The sequence below is a fragment of the Symphodus melops genome (genome assembly GCF_947650265.1).
Source record: "Symphodus melops genome assembly, chromosome: 4".
NCBI lineage: Eukaryota > Metazoa > Chordata > Actinopteri > Labriformes > Labridae > Symphodus > Symphodus melops.
The window spans coordinates 12110132-12126531 of NC_136694.1; the positions used below are offsets into that span (position 1 = coordinate 12110132).

Genomic DNA, 16400 nt, shown 5'->3' on the forward strand with positions numbered 1-16400 from the left:
GCAGGAAAAAAAAAGCAAGCTCATATTTTGTCTAAGATGAATAACAGCTGCATCCTATTTTTCCAATTATATTAAGCAGCCAATCTCACCAAAAACATCTTTAAAATGTACGACATTTGTATGACAACGCATTGTTCTTTTCTCTCTGTTGGTGTAGATATTGAATGATAATGAGGTCCAGTATTCTCACAGTGATGATGCATCAGTAATGTCATTCCCTAGGAATCCCAAAAGTATTTTTTTCACCCAACAATTGAGAACAAAAGTACAATATGCACTGCCCCCTTTTTTCCACTTACAGTTTCTCTTGAATGAGGTCAGTGAAGAGGAGGGAGGGTGGCTCACCTGAAAATTGAGGAACACAGTGAGTAGACTGAAGAAGACCGCCATGGCAGAGAAACCGAAGATGAGGAGGGGCTTCCTCCCAATTCGTTCGATCACCAAGCCCTGAAGAAAAGACAACAGTACAATTTCAGAGCTTTTCGAGTTCTTTCTGTACATTAAATGTGGGATTATTGACCTTTAATTTGTCTAAGTATCATTGAGAAAACTAATTAATTATCTTCTACTATCTATTATCTTCCCAGTGATGTGCTTGCAGGGGTACTTTACAAATTCCTAATGTAACATTTTAGGTTGTATCTGAGGCATCTTGGTTAGGAGGTGACCTTATTAAAATGTTGTCATTTATTATTTTCTGTTGAGTTTTAATTCCTTTCAAATTGAACAAAGTGATTTTGATTCTAATCCCCCCTCAAATGACTCAAGTCTGCTTTGACTTCTAAAATATTTCACGGTCTCATTTGAACATAAAGAATCGTACAAACACAGCTCTTTCTGTTGTTAACGCAGGGCTATTTCCAGTCTGAACGCCCACAAATATTTTTGCACAAACAGACTGTTTTGGCTTGGCTCATGAAGACCTGTGATTAATGTTGCCATCTTGTTGAGCATTTGTTCATTGCATTGGTGTTATACAGAAACATAATTAAACATGACAGTTTGTGACACAAACTTGTTTTAAAGGTACAGGAAGGAGGCAGCATGTCATATTCATGAATAAAACCATTTGAAGCATGCCTCACACATACAGTGACACACAGTTAGATATTCACTTGTACACACCGCTGCAAATGACTCATTAATAATTTCACAAGCATTTCTTGTTTACCACCCAAGTGCCATGGGCGCAGGGTGAGCCATGAGACAGAGGCCAGATTCACTGTGCACCTTTAAGCCCAGAGCCTGAAGCATGGATATCAACACAGCTGCAGTCCATTTTTTTCCATCGCAGTCTCAGAGCATTAAAGTATTCATGCTGCTGCCCTCAACTCACTTAACCAGTGGGATTTCGAGAGGTTGTGAAAAAAGGTCACTGGTATTTGTACAGTATGTACTGTATTTTCCCGCACAGAGGGACTTCGGAGTAATAGGTGGGAGAAAATAATTGGCTTTCAATGTATGTGTGATATGGCAGAGATGCTAGGCCCCCCCACATCTAGAAAAGCCGATAAAGGCAGACCTCTCCAACGTTCCAGAGTTAAAGGACTGGTGTCCACTAATTTCATTTTTTCCAGTATTCAAAACCAATGCTTGCCAAAACCAGTTTAGCATTTTCAGCATCCTCCATCCATCCAGACATGAAACGTCCTCTCCTCGACAGCGTCACGTGACACGACATCAGCTGATCACATTCAGCTGTCAGTCAGCTTTAACAGCTGCTTGTGTCCGCCCAAATACACACTGTATTATTGCTAATCAAATACACAGTATTATTTCTATTTAAATACACACTGTATTATTTATAATCAAATACACACAGTAACAGTGTTCAGTCTCTTACCTGAAGAATCTGAAGAACAACCTGCAGTCTGCTTCAAATCAAAAGAACAATTCTACTGAATAGAAGGCTAGTCTAAGTCAAAACTGTATAATAATAATAACAATAAATAAACAATTCAAAATGAAATCTTTTAGTCAGTAGAAATTGTCCTTTTGGTTTTCTGTGTGTATTTGATGAGAAATAATACAGTGCGTGTTTGTGTGGACATAAACAGCTGTTAGGCTGATTGACAGTTGAACGTGATCAGCTGATGTCGCGTCATGTGACGCTGTCGAGGAAAGGATGTCTCATGTCTCTTAAATTGATTTCCTTGGTCCTCTCTCCTTGGCTTCGTTTCCTCCGTGCATCTCTGGTGGGCGGGACTAAGACGCAAGTGGATGAGACAACTTGGAGGACACTCAGTGCAAATAAGGGAATTCAGATGTACCCATAGTCTCTCCAGTGTGTCCTAGGTCTGCCCCGAGGCCTCCTCCCAGAGGGACATTCCCAGAACACCTTCATAGGAGGCTTCCAGGGGGCATCTGGAACAGATGACTCCTCTCGATGTGGAGAAGCGGCTTGACTCCGAGCTCCTCCTGGTGGCCGAGCTCCTCACCTATCCAAGGGTGCACCCAGCCTGACTTACTGCCGGCAATGCGAACGAGGCTCCTGCTCCGGTCATACAGGGACCGGACAGCCCTTAACAAAGGGCCCCGGACCCCATACTCTTGGAGCACCCCCCACCGGACACCAAGGATGACACGGTCCAGCGCCTTTTCCAGATCCACAATGCACATGTGGACAGGTTGGGAGAACTCCCATGAACTCTCGAGCACCTGATGGAGAGTGAAGAGCTGGTCCAGTGTTGCGTGGCCAGGATGAAAACCGCATTGTTCCTCTTGGATCCGAGGTTTGACTAAGAGGTGGATTCTCCTCCCCAGTACCCTTGAATAGACTTTCCCAGGGAGGCTGAGGAGTGTGATTTGCCGGAAGTTGGAACACACCCTCCGATCCCCCTTCTTGAAAAGAGGGACCACCACCACGGTCTGCAAGTCCAGAGGTACTGTCCCCGACCTCCACGCGATGTTACACACATGTCAACCATGACAGCCCTGCACATCCGGAGACTTAAGATACTAAGGGCAAATCTAACCCACCCCTGGTGCCTTGCCACGGAGGAGCTTGCCAACCACCCAAGCAGTGACTTCGGCTTGGGTGGAGGACTCTGCTTTCACAGTGGAAGACATGACGTTGGGATTGAGGAGATCCTCAAAGTATTCCTTCTACTGCAAAACAACATCCCCAATTGAGGTCAGCAGCCCCCCACCTCCACTGTAAACAGTGTTGGTGAAGCACTGCTTCCCCCTCCTCCTACATGACACATTCCTGCAATGTGACCTTTGCAAATGTGAATTTATGTGATCAATGATGGATCACAAGGCCATTCCACTGTTTGAAAATTCCAACATTTGAAACTATAAGCACTTGAAAATAGAAAAAAAACAAACCAAAACAAACCTAAAAACTTCCCTCATTCTTAATTATTCAAATAAATCATATACTAAAGATGAAACTTGCATAAATGATGCTCTAGCACATGAATAAACACAAGCCAATATCCCTGTCCTGGCAGACTCTGCAGAGGTCAGATGTGTCATATCAGCCCTCCGGTTGGCAGGACTGGAATATCTAGATATTATTCATCTCATCAAGAAGCAGAAGGGCAATTAAAGACAAGTGGCCACAACTTAAGGCAACAATGGTCCTTCACATACAACAATCTCAGCATCATCCCCTACAAACATGAAATCTATTACATACAAACACCCTAATAATGACATTTGTTTTTTTACACAATAAACTATCAACTCAGAAATGAGACCATAGGAACACAAAATGTGATAGAAATCTGTTTGTTTCTTCTTAAACTGTGCCACCTGTCAACTGTATGTTGATTATAACTCTATTGTAACATCATTCCTGCTGGTGTCTGCAGTTAGGTGCACCTGAGTGCTTGCTGGGATTGAAAACTATATATAATTCAATTAAAAAATGAAATAAACAACAAAAGCCAACCAAATACAACATCATAAACATTTACCAACACAACACTTATTTTAGGACAAATAGAAACATTCACAGTTTAGAATCAAGTGCTCTAAGCATGACAGGAAATGATGGCAGATCCATACTATGCAATTGGCCTGGAGAGGTTTTGCAAGGTTTAACTATGGTTAGCCCACTAATAGTGGAGACTGCATTTAGTCTAAGACGCTGTCCTTCAAAAGCGTTTGGAATTACATTTGTTGTGACATGATTTCAAGAAAGAAAGAGAGAGAGACAGAGAGAGAGCGAGCATTTTCGCTCCATGGGTTCTCAATTCTGAAAGTCTATGGGTATTTTGAATGGGTTTTTGTAGTTAGACGCCTGAAATAAAGTCAGTGGTTAACACAAACGCAGGTGAATTTTAAAGTTTTTATGCGAACTTAAAACGGCAGTTGCTAACACGTGGCTAAAAGAGACAGTTTCATTAGCTTGCCAAAACCGTTGATTAGATCGATGAAGCATAGGTGTCGTGTTGTCAAAATAAACTGACCACGCTGTTCGCTTGTAGCATAACGTTTGCAACGGCTGCATTAACTCTTCAAACTTCATATATGTGGTGTTCATCTGTAACGATTATCCAGCTGAACAAAACAGCTACGAATCAGAAACATGTTTGCCACAAAGCTTATTTTCTGCAATGATCAATGATGCAAAAATCCTATATGTGAATTTTAGTTCGAAACCTGGAAGCTACTTCTGTGTTGGGTAACAAAATCTTTTCTGATCTATAGCAGCATAACTATGTGCTGGTCTATACCTGCTGCAGCCCAAACCATACGATTTATCAACAAACAAACAAAGTCAATGCTTGAAAGTACATAGTGTGTCTGCTGTTACATGTTTTTTTATGTCTATCACACATTTTATAACTGTTTTGTAAGGATAAAAATATAATGTAAGACAAACTAATGAGACATCCCACTTTCCCTTTGTCACGATGCTTCTGATGCTGTGTGAAGCACTTTGAATAACCTCGTTGCTTAAATGTGCTATATAAATAAACTTGCCTTGACTTAAACAAAGCCTCTGACAATAAACAATGCTTTGATGAATGCTTTATTAATATCTATTGAGATATAAATTAAAACTCAAAGGCTGTAATAATTCATACAAAGCCATAATAAACAGATGTGAAGGAACGTGAAAAGATAAAAAATGACTGCAGGCAGCATGAATTGTTCACTCATGAACATTAACACTAATATGCACAAAGATAGGAGCACAAACGAGGCCCAGGAGGACACAGTAAGGTTAACAAATGTAGTTGGAAGTTAGTTTAAAAAGTCAGGGACCCTCCAAACAAACGCAACTTCACTTCATATAGTTAAATGAGGAGTTCTACATGATCTCATTGTGGTGATGAAGATGGTTGTAGCACTTTAATATTCTTGTTGTATTACTATACACAGAGCCATGCAGGATCAACAGCATATAAGTAAACGCTATAGAATATTACTCTGAACCAGAAAATTACAATTGGTTGTATTAAAAAAAAGTCTTTGGACAGGTATGACTGTGAGTAAAGTATGCTTGTACAATGGTGTTACCAGTCCACTAAACCCAGACAGGAATCACCTTTAAGATTTGTAGGACTTTGCATGTCCTCAAGGAGGATAGTTATAGCATAAATAGCATAAAGATTATACACAATTATAAGATTGAAGTTTAGGGTGGCTGCGGCTCAGTTGGTAGAGTTCTCGCCTCTCAAACTGGATGGTCGAGGTTTCGATTCTCAGCTCCTGTGAGCAACGTGACACTTAGCCTACATCTACTTTTTTTTTTTTTTTTAAAGGAGATTTTCTCATAACTCTTTTAACTTCACTTAAGATTAGAAGACATTAGAAGCTGATTACATGGCAGAGAGGTAAACGCTTCGCATGTCTGGTCTGATCAAAGGATATTAAATCAGCTTTGAATTAAATAACTAATCCTGGAAAGTGTTGCTTTTTGAACTTCCTGAATGATGTATTCATAAAAACATTAACGTATCATTACTCCAATCTGTAAAGTGAAATTATTTGTTTCCTCAGGTTACAGCCTGCGATGTACTGCCTAGTTCAGTGTAGGTCTCCATTTATTCAGAAAATCTAATAGGGCTTTCACTCTTGCAGAAATTTTCTGAAACACTCTTGATATCTCCCAAATGTGTTTTTGCTGCTAAAGTTTGGTTTTACTTAATAAAATGAATGTAGAAAAGTTACTCTATTGTATTGAACTGTCTTGTTTGTTATCTATCTATCAACCAGTCAGCCTGTTGACTTACAAAAAAAATACGTCAAATTATCCTTTTGATTATGAACCTGTAGAGGCTAAAGTAAAATGAATAAAACAGGTTTGCAAGATTTCTCATTTCACAACATAATATGTCACATAAAATTATCCATTTCACATATCAGTCCACAACAGCTCCCCCTCCTTCTGTCTTTGCTATAATTGAAGAGAAAATCTTAATTCCTTTATGGAACAGGACCAGGAACGATGATGCCTTCAAGGTGCACCAAGTGCCTAAAACTTCCAAAAGTCATTAACACCAAACTCCAGCATGCAAAAGGACAAGTTATCCTTCCTTGCAGATTTCCAGTGTGTTCTACGACAATGTGCAGGTTTTGACCTGCCCCTGTGCACACTATATTCTGAGTAATATATCCTCCTCCACGTCTGCAATATCAAGATCGTACACACACAATATGTCAAATATTATCGTCTGTGTGTTGGCAGATCTTTACCGTGTGATGGCATTACTACAAAGCTGGTAAAGCTAAATTTGAATAAGTGGCCCCTGGTGTGTATCCCATTTGTCAAGTCAGAGAGCATATATCATCTTTGTAATGGTTGCCACCTAAATTAAATTAGTGAATTTTCAAAGCCAAGTGCAGACTTTGATTTGAATGTCATAAATATTTGAGGTTCCTGAAACCACAAATCAAATTAATCTCTCTCATTGGGTGTCAAAATATCCCTGAATACCCAACATGAAGCTCATACTAATGCTGTCTGCTCAATGGAACGAAATTGGAGAAAAAAACAGAGCCCTAATATCCTCAAGCTTTTTTTCCCAAAAGAAGTATGCCAAGTACTCTGCTCTTTACCAAATCAAATGATTTCTTCTACGTGGTTGCTTTTACCTGATAGTGGCATATGTACAGTTTAAGGATAGATCTGCTGGTATGTATGAGTCATAACTAAATATATCAACAAAACTCAAATGAATTTACTATACCCTTTTATTAGTGTTAATTGTTCATATTTATGCTGACTTCTTCTTCAAAAAAAAAACTTTCTTGATATTGTCAATATAGTAAGATGGGTGTGTTGTCCATTAAAAACAGTTAAGATTCAGATGGGTGTGGCCAATGAGGATAGAAGGCAAAGTATACCTTCTTTAAGTTAAACAAAGGGTTACTGTCAATCTACAGAGGAAAACATGGATTCAGCAAAAGCAGTTTTGGTTGAGTTGATAACAGAACATAGTGTAACGTTGATCAATAGTAATAGTGTTACAGCTAACAGGGATTACATTGTATCCAACTATTGACTCTTCTTCTCCTGAACCAACTGCCAAAGCAATTAAAGATAGTCTGGCAGGAATACAAGCCATTCATTGCTGCGGGGCAAAAACAGAAGAAGTGATGGGGGGTAGATTGAGTAAATAAAGAAAACTAGTCTCTTGGGATGCTGCTTCAGACAGGATGTACAATAACTGTCTTTTCAGTTGATTTGTTGGTGGTTGTATTGTGTGATGGTAGGTTTGTTTGTCATTGATTTTTCAGGATTTTTGGAGAGGAACTGCACGGACATGTTTTTTTGGGAGATGAGCATGTTTTCTGAGACTTGTTGACAAGGAGGATAACATGAATTTTAAAAACTGTTTGAATAAACAGCCTCAGTATTAAATAACAGCAAATGGACAGTAAAATTAGTCTGTAATGCAGTAATTAACTGCATGTTGTGTACATTTACACTTTTGTGCTGTGAAAGTCACCTTTTCATTTTTTGTGTATCTTACTTTGAATATCATCTAAAACTATTTATTCCATCAATTTTTTTTTCCCATCAAAGATTTTAAAATCTTAACGTACTGTGAAATGTAATGATTTTTCAGAAAACATAGCATGCTTTTTATCAGCCTAATAAAAAAGGAGACGTTAGTTTGCGTCTTTTAATTGACTGGATACATGAGCACAGTAGCTATGTCTTTAATCACATATCAAACAGAGGTTAATAGCAAAATAAACCTCTGAAAAGAAGAAGAAAAACAAAAGAAAAATCATTTTCATTAAGATTTAAAGTTTTAAGTTTTAAAGTAGAAATACTCACAGAGACGATAGCAGCCAAAGTCTCTATGGCACCAGTGCTCAGTGTGATGTAGGGGATGATGTTCACAGCAAAACCTGCTTCTTGAAGGATACCGTTAGTGTAGTACCAGATCTATGGAACAAAAACAAAAACTTTCTTTCATTCATAGACATTCACGTTATCATCAACATTACAGTTTTTCAAGTATTTGAACAATTGTTTACGATGATTCCTCTTGTTGAAATCAAAATGAATGTCCACCAAGGTGAGAGATTTGTCTTAGGCTCTTCATCCGCCATGCTGCAGCCGTAAAAAGAACACAGTCATTATCGGCCACATTAGACATAAAATATTGAATATTAATAAATTATTTGCCATCACTTAAAAATTTATAGAAACAGGGATAATGCATTTATTCTCAGTCTACAATGGGGAGCGTACGTGGAGCTGTAACAAACACTAAAAGATAACAACAGCTGGGCTGCAACAAAGGACCACTGGAAGCACCAGAGCTATATATATTTATTGATTGATTTATTTTGCACGCAAGCACACGGAAACACACGCACACACAGGGACTGGTTTGCGGTGGACGACAGCACCATAAAGCATGACCTGCCACTTCTCTCAAGTCCATAGTTTTGCAGATTAGTTAGCTCAGTTACTGTAATTCCCAAAACACTGATAGTGTCACTATAACTGCTTGGAGCTATGCTGTTTAGACATCATAATGAGGCACAGTTGCAAAGAAAAAGAGGCCAAGTATTTCTAAAACGTGTACATAATGCATGACTTGAATGCATGCAAAAATGAAGGGAGCCCGGAGATGTAATTTGCTCGTCAGTGCAGTTAAAGGCGTTTTTAAAACTGGAATGGTTTGTCTCATTTGTGCAGATTAAGCAGCTCCACAAACCTTTCCTTACCTTTGTCCTTCATCCTTTTATCACAAGCTGTTCAAAACACAGAATTAACTCAACTGCTCTTGCTGTTGTGATTCTATACTTGCTGTTATCCAACACTTTTATAAGGTTATTGTACTCAATCCAGTATGAGGTTTTTTTTAAACAGAAATGAAAAACTCTTTGTGTCAGAATCCTTTAAGGAAATGAAACTCGCCTTATAATATTTCAAAAGTCAATATTGTTGGTGTACTGTCCACATCCGCTCCCTTAACCTTTGACCTGGACTTTTCTCTCTTCTGTGCCTCTTTTGTTGAAAAAACCCACACAGAATGCCAAAAACAGATGCAGTTGTGGAAGGTTATTAGTTTTGACAGGACAAAACACTTCTGCAGTGATACTGTCAATGGAACCGTTCTCACCTGTCACCCAAGCATCAACTCTCAGGTTCATTGCAGCAAAAAAGCCTCTATGACATCCCAGAGTCATTCTCAGCCTAAATTATTTACTGCAGACACTAAGCATTTGTTCTGAATGTGACGAGGAAGTGTAAACTTCCCCAAAATCAAATTAATGACTCCAGAGTGAGCTAAATTGCTTTCCACTCTCCTTTAAATGAAACTCTATGTAAATGAAGTCATGCTCATATCTATGATAATTCGGATAAGCTTTGTAATTTCAAGCTGTGCATTTTATAAAAACTCAATCAACCTGCCAAAGACGGAAAATCTGTAAGTGAAGAAAAGTGCCCATGATTATTTTGTCTCTGATAAATCATCCTGAATATCAATTTAAGGACTTGCCAAATAAAGTGTTTGCATTTATTACATGCAGCCTCAAATCTGTCAACCCGAAGTTTAATTTTATTCACCTGCAATTGGATCTTCACTGCTAGTTGATCCTTAAAACACAGAGTATTAAAAAGGCATATCTGCACCTTTTTTGTTAAAAAAAATTTATTTAGATATAAAACAGAGCCAGATGTAAACAGCTAGTGATTCATTTTATAGATACGATTTTGCCCCTCACTTCGATTGCTGTCTTTTAAATTCTTCTTTAAATTAATGGATGTTACATACGCTTGTCTTAGTTGTCATTCTGTTTTTTTGGAGCAAGTGTTGATGCAGAATGAAGCTTGAACTCTTGGAGGATGGTGGAGACCACATGTGGCCAGCAGTCCTTATCAGGCACAGAGTGAACTGTTTTCACAAATCTTACCATCACAAGCAATAGGTGCTGAGGACAGAGCGAGTAACTCCCTTTTACACGTTGGCTCCCCAGCAAGTTATCATGCAGGACATAAAACTGAAGAAATATTTGTCCACTGTAACTGGGCCAGGATAATGGCTGCTAAAGAGATGTTCATTTATGATATGTATTTTTTTACAATTCTGTCAATTTCTAAAACAAAAAAAAAGATTTTATTAACTTGTGCAAAAAAAGGTTATTTTTCAAAATACATTTGAGAAAAATGTAACCTTTATCTAACTAAAGAAATATGGGGTCACATCTGTGCATGCACAGACCCACGGGGACAGTGCATTAGGCTGCTACACCTGAGCCACTGACACACAGAGCTGTGTTGTTTCTTTCTATTTTGTTTTTCTTTGTCAACCATTTGGATTGTGAACAGACAGCCCAGCCAAGTGTCACTGCACATAACACCCAGTAATTTAACTGTTTGTTAAACAAGCCTATACATGCTTTAAAATGCTTCAGTATAATATTGATTTCTATGCAGCAGACAGGTCTCAAGTTGTCAAAGGCTTCAGGACGAAGGAGCGTTCTCTCAGATGAATAGTTAAGCCTTGTGTAGCAGTGTTTTGACTTGACTAAAACTTCAGCTCATAAAGGATGACGCACGCCAACATAAAAAAACTCCACTTATCAGATTATTAAATGTATAAAGTAACATGACAATTAGATTTTTTTTTTCTGACACAAGAAGAGAAAATCCTTTTTTCCGGAGACAACAGTTTTTCTATGAGAATTTGAGAAATGTCATGGTCAACTGTCTGCATTGTGGTTTGGTAAAAAAAAAAATCTTTTTGGGTGGCGCATATCTTAGTGGTTAGGTGATAGCCCTCCCACATCTGAGTCCCACTTGTGACATGTCATTCTCCACTCTCTGTGTTTCCTTTTCTGTCCACTCCTGTCTCTCCGATCAAGGTTAAAAACCCTAAAAGGAATTTAAAAGGAAATATTTTTTGATATAGGAAGTTTATGATCAAGTTATGCATTATGGATTTTATGTCTGATCATTTGTTGTTGTTTTAGATAAATATCCAAGTAAATCATAATTTCTTAAAAAAAAAAAAAATGATAATGCCTAAACAAATAAAATGCATAAAAACAATTTAAGAAAGTGTTTGGGGTTTTTTCTAGGTTTTTCTTACAGCGTTGAGGCCACAGAGCTGATAGCAGGCCATGGTGATGATGATGGTGATGAGCTGCCAGCGAACAGCAGGGCTCCTCAGCAGCTGTAACACAGACGCAGCATGGAGGTTGTCTTGAGCTCGAGCCTCCGCATGGACCTCTTCCAGCTCCCGGGACACATCTTTCTTCCCCAAAAACCTCTGAAAGGCTGTCACACAAACACACACACAAACAGAGTCACACAGTGCCATAAATAAGACAAAATCTGTTGGTGAAAAAAGCTTTAAAAAGCACCCTGCGTGCTGAGATCAAAGTAGTAAAGGATTTTAGTCTCATTAAATTGGGACATATATACATTTTCCTGTAAAAAAAAAAACATTGACTCACAGATGATCTGAACCTGTGTTCTAAGGCTTCAATGAGTGCAAGTGTTACAAAAGTCAACTTGGCCCCAGTGGTTAAGTTCAGTTTTCTTAGCTTAAATCTTTTTTCTCTTTTGGCCTCCTCAAAGTGAGTATTTAGGGTTTTGCAGTTTTAAAACCCAAAGGAAATTAGTTAAGGTGGTACTTTTTGATCTGTGTCTTTGATCTCTGGAAGAAGTGAATTTTTGAACCCTGACACAAACAGACAAACTTCATGTTTCTTTTCAATTTAAAATGAAGCATGCATTTGATCTTCTATACCGGTTTGAACACCTGCATACATTTCATACAGAGGGTATGAACATGACGTCAATCAGCAACTGCAAAATGCAACACATGCCAAGGTAGTGTATCCTCCTCCCACAGCAGCTATCTTCAACTTCACATTTCAGTGTTTCTTACTTTACAGGTAAGAAAATAGGTTTTTCATGCATTACAAGAAAGTGTTTCAAATGTCACACATTATTGACCTGCTAAGAGTTCCTTTGACGCTCCAAAACTCTGTAAGGTGTCATATCTTTCATTTTCATTTAAGTATGTTTATGCAGCCAAAACATATGGGCCAAAGTTATCTATTTGATTATAAAAGTTTGTAAAAGACAAGTTTGTAAAAGGGAAGGATGACGTACACACTTTTGCATTATTACACAATAACTCTTTACCATAGACACATTATATGGACGAATAAAGTTGTTTTTAATGCCTCAATCATCCACCAAATGTCAAAGAGCTGCAACAACCTTTACTCTAATCTATTTACCCAGAGATCAGTGGATTCTTAAAGCAACATTTACATTTCAAAAACATGCCATAAGTTCAAGATATATTATTGGGCATTGATGTCACTTTTCCTTATGACCACGGCTCGTTAGTGGAACGCTGGGGCAAAAGATTCAAAGACACTGCTGCTTTGGTACTTCAATACCGGGAGTAAAACAGACACGTCTACTTAAATTGAGACATTTAGACTCAACAAAGATCCTAACTACTTACAGCAAACTGTTGGTATTCATATTGTGACAGATCAGGTTTACTGACTTTTATATGTGCCTATTTTCAAAGCCATGGCACGAGCCTTCACCAGTGGTTTTCAATTATTTCCTGTTATGCCCTCCCTGGGGGGACTGACATTTTTTCACACTGCTGCCCCCCCCCACCCCCTTCCTCCTCCTCCTCCTCCTCCTCCTACTCCCGAATCTAGACTAGACTGTTTTTCTGACTATTTTTCTGATTGTGAAGCACTTTGTGATGTTTTTATGCTCTTGAAAGGTGCTACATAAATAAACTTTTACTTACTTACTTACTACAAGTCCCACGAGCCCCACTATTTGAGAAGCACTGGCCTACACAAAGCACAGAATGAAGACGCACAAAAGCCTGGTTAGATCAGTAATGGATGTGAAACTGAATAATCTTCATAGTCAGTGTAGAGATCCAGCTGTTTCTCCGTACTTCAGTAGTCAATTTTTTATACAGGCCTCCTGTGTACTTGCTAAGCTCACTATGTTCTTGAGAACATTGAGCGTTAACATAACTGTTTTTTCAAACAGAGGAAACCTTTTAGTCCAGTCAAAGAGATTTGTGGTCTGCCCTCAGGCTACGTCCTGCTCCTCTCTTGCTCTCCACGTAAATGCTTCCTTTGGGAGGAAGGATTCATTGTAACAACATTACATTTAAATGCAATGCAGATTCCACACAGCCAAACAGCTTACTTTTAAACAAAATACAAACATTTTTGTGCAAGGGCTGCCAAGGTTAATGGCAGTTATTTGCAGCTGGGCCAGTTGAAGGGTGTTTAAACTTTTGCTCCATAGTTGTGATGGACTTCAGGGGATAGTGTGGATGTTAAGAAACTTTTCTCAAAATGTCCTGCAAGTGAAGCTACGGGGTCATGGAAAGTTTAGGGGGGTTTCAGTTAAAGATATACTGACAATAAAGTGAAACATACGTGAGGCAGGAAAATCTGCAAATCTAAAACCTGGTCTGAGGTTTTTAAAGGAAGTGTGACAAAGTAAAGCAGAGAAAAGTGTTATTCAGAGGTTGAGGTCTTTTATGTAATCTTTTTTTAACCAGGTAATGAACCATATGAGATCAGATTTTTTTTCACAGGGGTGACCTGGCTAAGATGACAGCAGCACATGTTATCATAAACACCACATGATTAAGAAACAATTCACAAATAACAAGTTAAAATCAACAACAATTAAAACCACCGCCACTGTCTAAGGGTCTCGCATCTTTTGTCATTTAAGATGTAATTAAAGGCTTCAAGCGAAATGAGATCTGCCAGTTTCAAGTCCTTTTCGAGAAAGTTCCATGCAGATGCATGAGGGTAATTGGCATCAAATGTGTTAAACAACTAATGCACACTGCTCTTGTTAAAGTGAAGTGCCATTGATTTCCTCCTCAAATAATCATTTTAGCCAAAGAACATATTTGTGTCAATCAATAGCTCATGAGAAAAAACACATTTCAATGAAAGCGGGAATTTACATGATCGCGGCATATTTGAGACTATGGTTTTTAATTGTACATGCAAATCAACAGAAATGTAATATGCAGAAGAAAGGAAAGGGAAAGAGAAAACACTGATCCTGCAGAATGTATCCTCTGTTTCAATAAATACCTAGCCTACCATTAGATCTGTTCTAACTATCATTATTATCCAGTTTAAGTACACACGTACTCAGCTGCTTCTACCAGTGGATAGAAACTACAGAAACCTGATTTAAGCCAGAGTCATACTGCTGCTGTCACTGACACTGGCATGTTGATATCCATGTTGGTGGTTGTATGTGGAGAGTAGACATGTCCCCATGGAGGCAACCCATTTAATTTTCCCTGCAGGCAATGACACTTCATGTCACTGATGTGGCCTGATAGCACTACAAGGGCCGCAAGCCCGAGAGAAGATAGAGGAAAGGGGATCGAAAAAAAAACATTTCAAGAAATTCAACTTAATATTACAAGTCCCATGATAAGACCAAATCAACAACACGTGGTCTTTCTCTTTTTCCCTTCATGTCTGTGGTCCGAGGACTCATGTACATTTTTCAATCTGACGAGACTTTTCTCATCACTTAGTATAAAAAATGTCTTCTGTATATAATTTGAAGTAATGGATAATATTTCAAGTATGTAAGACATCTGCTGAAAGACGAAGAAAAAAAAATTGCATCAGGATGTGAAGCATTTTGCATGATTTAACTGAGGTTTCTTCAGACTGATCGAGAAATAATACCCATTTAGCCTTTGATTGTAAATGTTTCAAAATGCATTAAATAGCATCATTCTTCACACAAACTAAAACGTTCATGGTTTGTAAAACATGAACATGAACTCTTGTATCACAGCAGGGCTCTCCAGTAACACCTTATTGAATATATTCACATGCAAGTAAAACTGAGTTACTCGTCTCCCCAGCTAACTTGTCTCAAACAAAAAAACATTGTACTAATCTTTGTGTCCTCAGATTCATCTTTCAGCATATCCTGAGGCTTCACTTGATAAAATGACAAACTGAAGAGCGCCAGTACTGTATTAAAGCCGTGTGATTCAGGAAAAAAAAGGCTCCATCAGGCCGCTTATGATGCAGACAAAACAATCATTTCAAGTTTTGGTATTTGCATGGAAAAACCAGTTCAATGACTTCATTAAAAAAAGACTGCATAAAGAGGTTTAAAAAAGAAACCAACACTATTGAAAAAAATGTACCGTACATGATTGGCTGCAAAACAAATGCATTTGATTACATTTATTTTGTAGCCCATTTCACAAACATTTATATAAACTTCCTGAATATTACGACTTTTGGATTGAGTTACTGTATCTCAAAGTCATAGTGTTCTCACCCTGCCTTCAGTCATTGTGTTATCTAAAGGAACAAAGTGAAGATGAAAATACAAGAAACAAGCATGCGCTGCAGGATTAGTTATAATGAGTGTCTCTCAATCATGGCATCTTGAAGCTTGTGTTTAAACACTTTGTGTTTATAGGTGAACTAAGAGAGGAAAAGCCTTATAGGAACTAAATACATGAGCAGTCAAGGCAATCCTAAAATGAAATGCAGTTAGTTTGGCAGTCACACTGACAGCGTTTAGTCTATAAAACTGTCATCTTTGACCTATGTGACCTTTAAATGGTGGGCAGGATCACAGCAGATATACAGCATGACAAGAGGCGAGATGAAGTGCCCAAGAACATGCTGTTCCTGTCTGACACTTTATGATGTTAATACAAGACTACAAGGCCCCCCACCCCCTTGAAAATGTATGCGTGCTGACAACAATTCCCAAACCTCAGCGCTGTAACTCAAGCCAACAATACAGATCTGAAAATCTGATATGACTCATGCCAGCTAAACGTTGGCTGGCATCAGCATAAAAGGATGTAAGGGGAGTTTGGGCCAGATGTCCTTTCAAGAACAACTCATCTCTTCCTCAAGGAGATTTTCACACAGACACTCATTGTCTCACATCG

The 16400-nt window shown here is 38.4% G+C and overlaps 1 protein-coding gene across 1 annotated transcript in view; it reads right to left on the minus strand.

Moving 5' to 3' along the window:
• slc2a9l2 (solute carrier family 2 member 9, like 2) overlaps nt 1-16400 on the minus strand; it is a 102452-nt gene that overhangs the window by 49214 nt on the left and 36838 nt on the right. The window contains exons 9-11 of the mRNA XM_079341282.1: nt 11520-11707; nt 8246-8356; nt 346-447 (exon numbers count right to left, since the gene is read on the minus strand). Coding sequence (XP_079197408.1) covers nt 346-447; nt 8246-8356; nt 11520-11707 — 401 coding nt within the window. The remainder of the gene's footprint in view (nt 1-345; nt 448-8245; nt 8357-11519; nt 11708-16400) is intronic.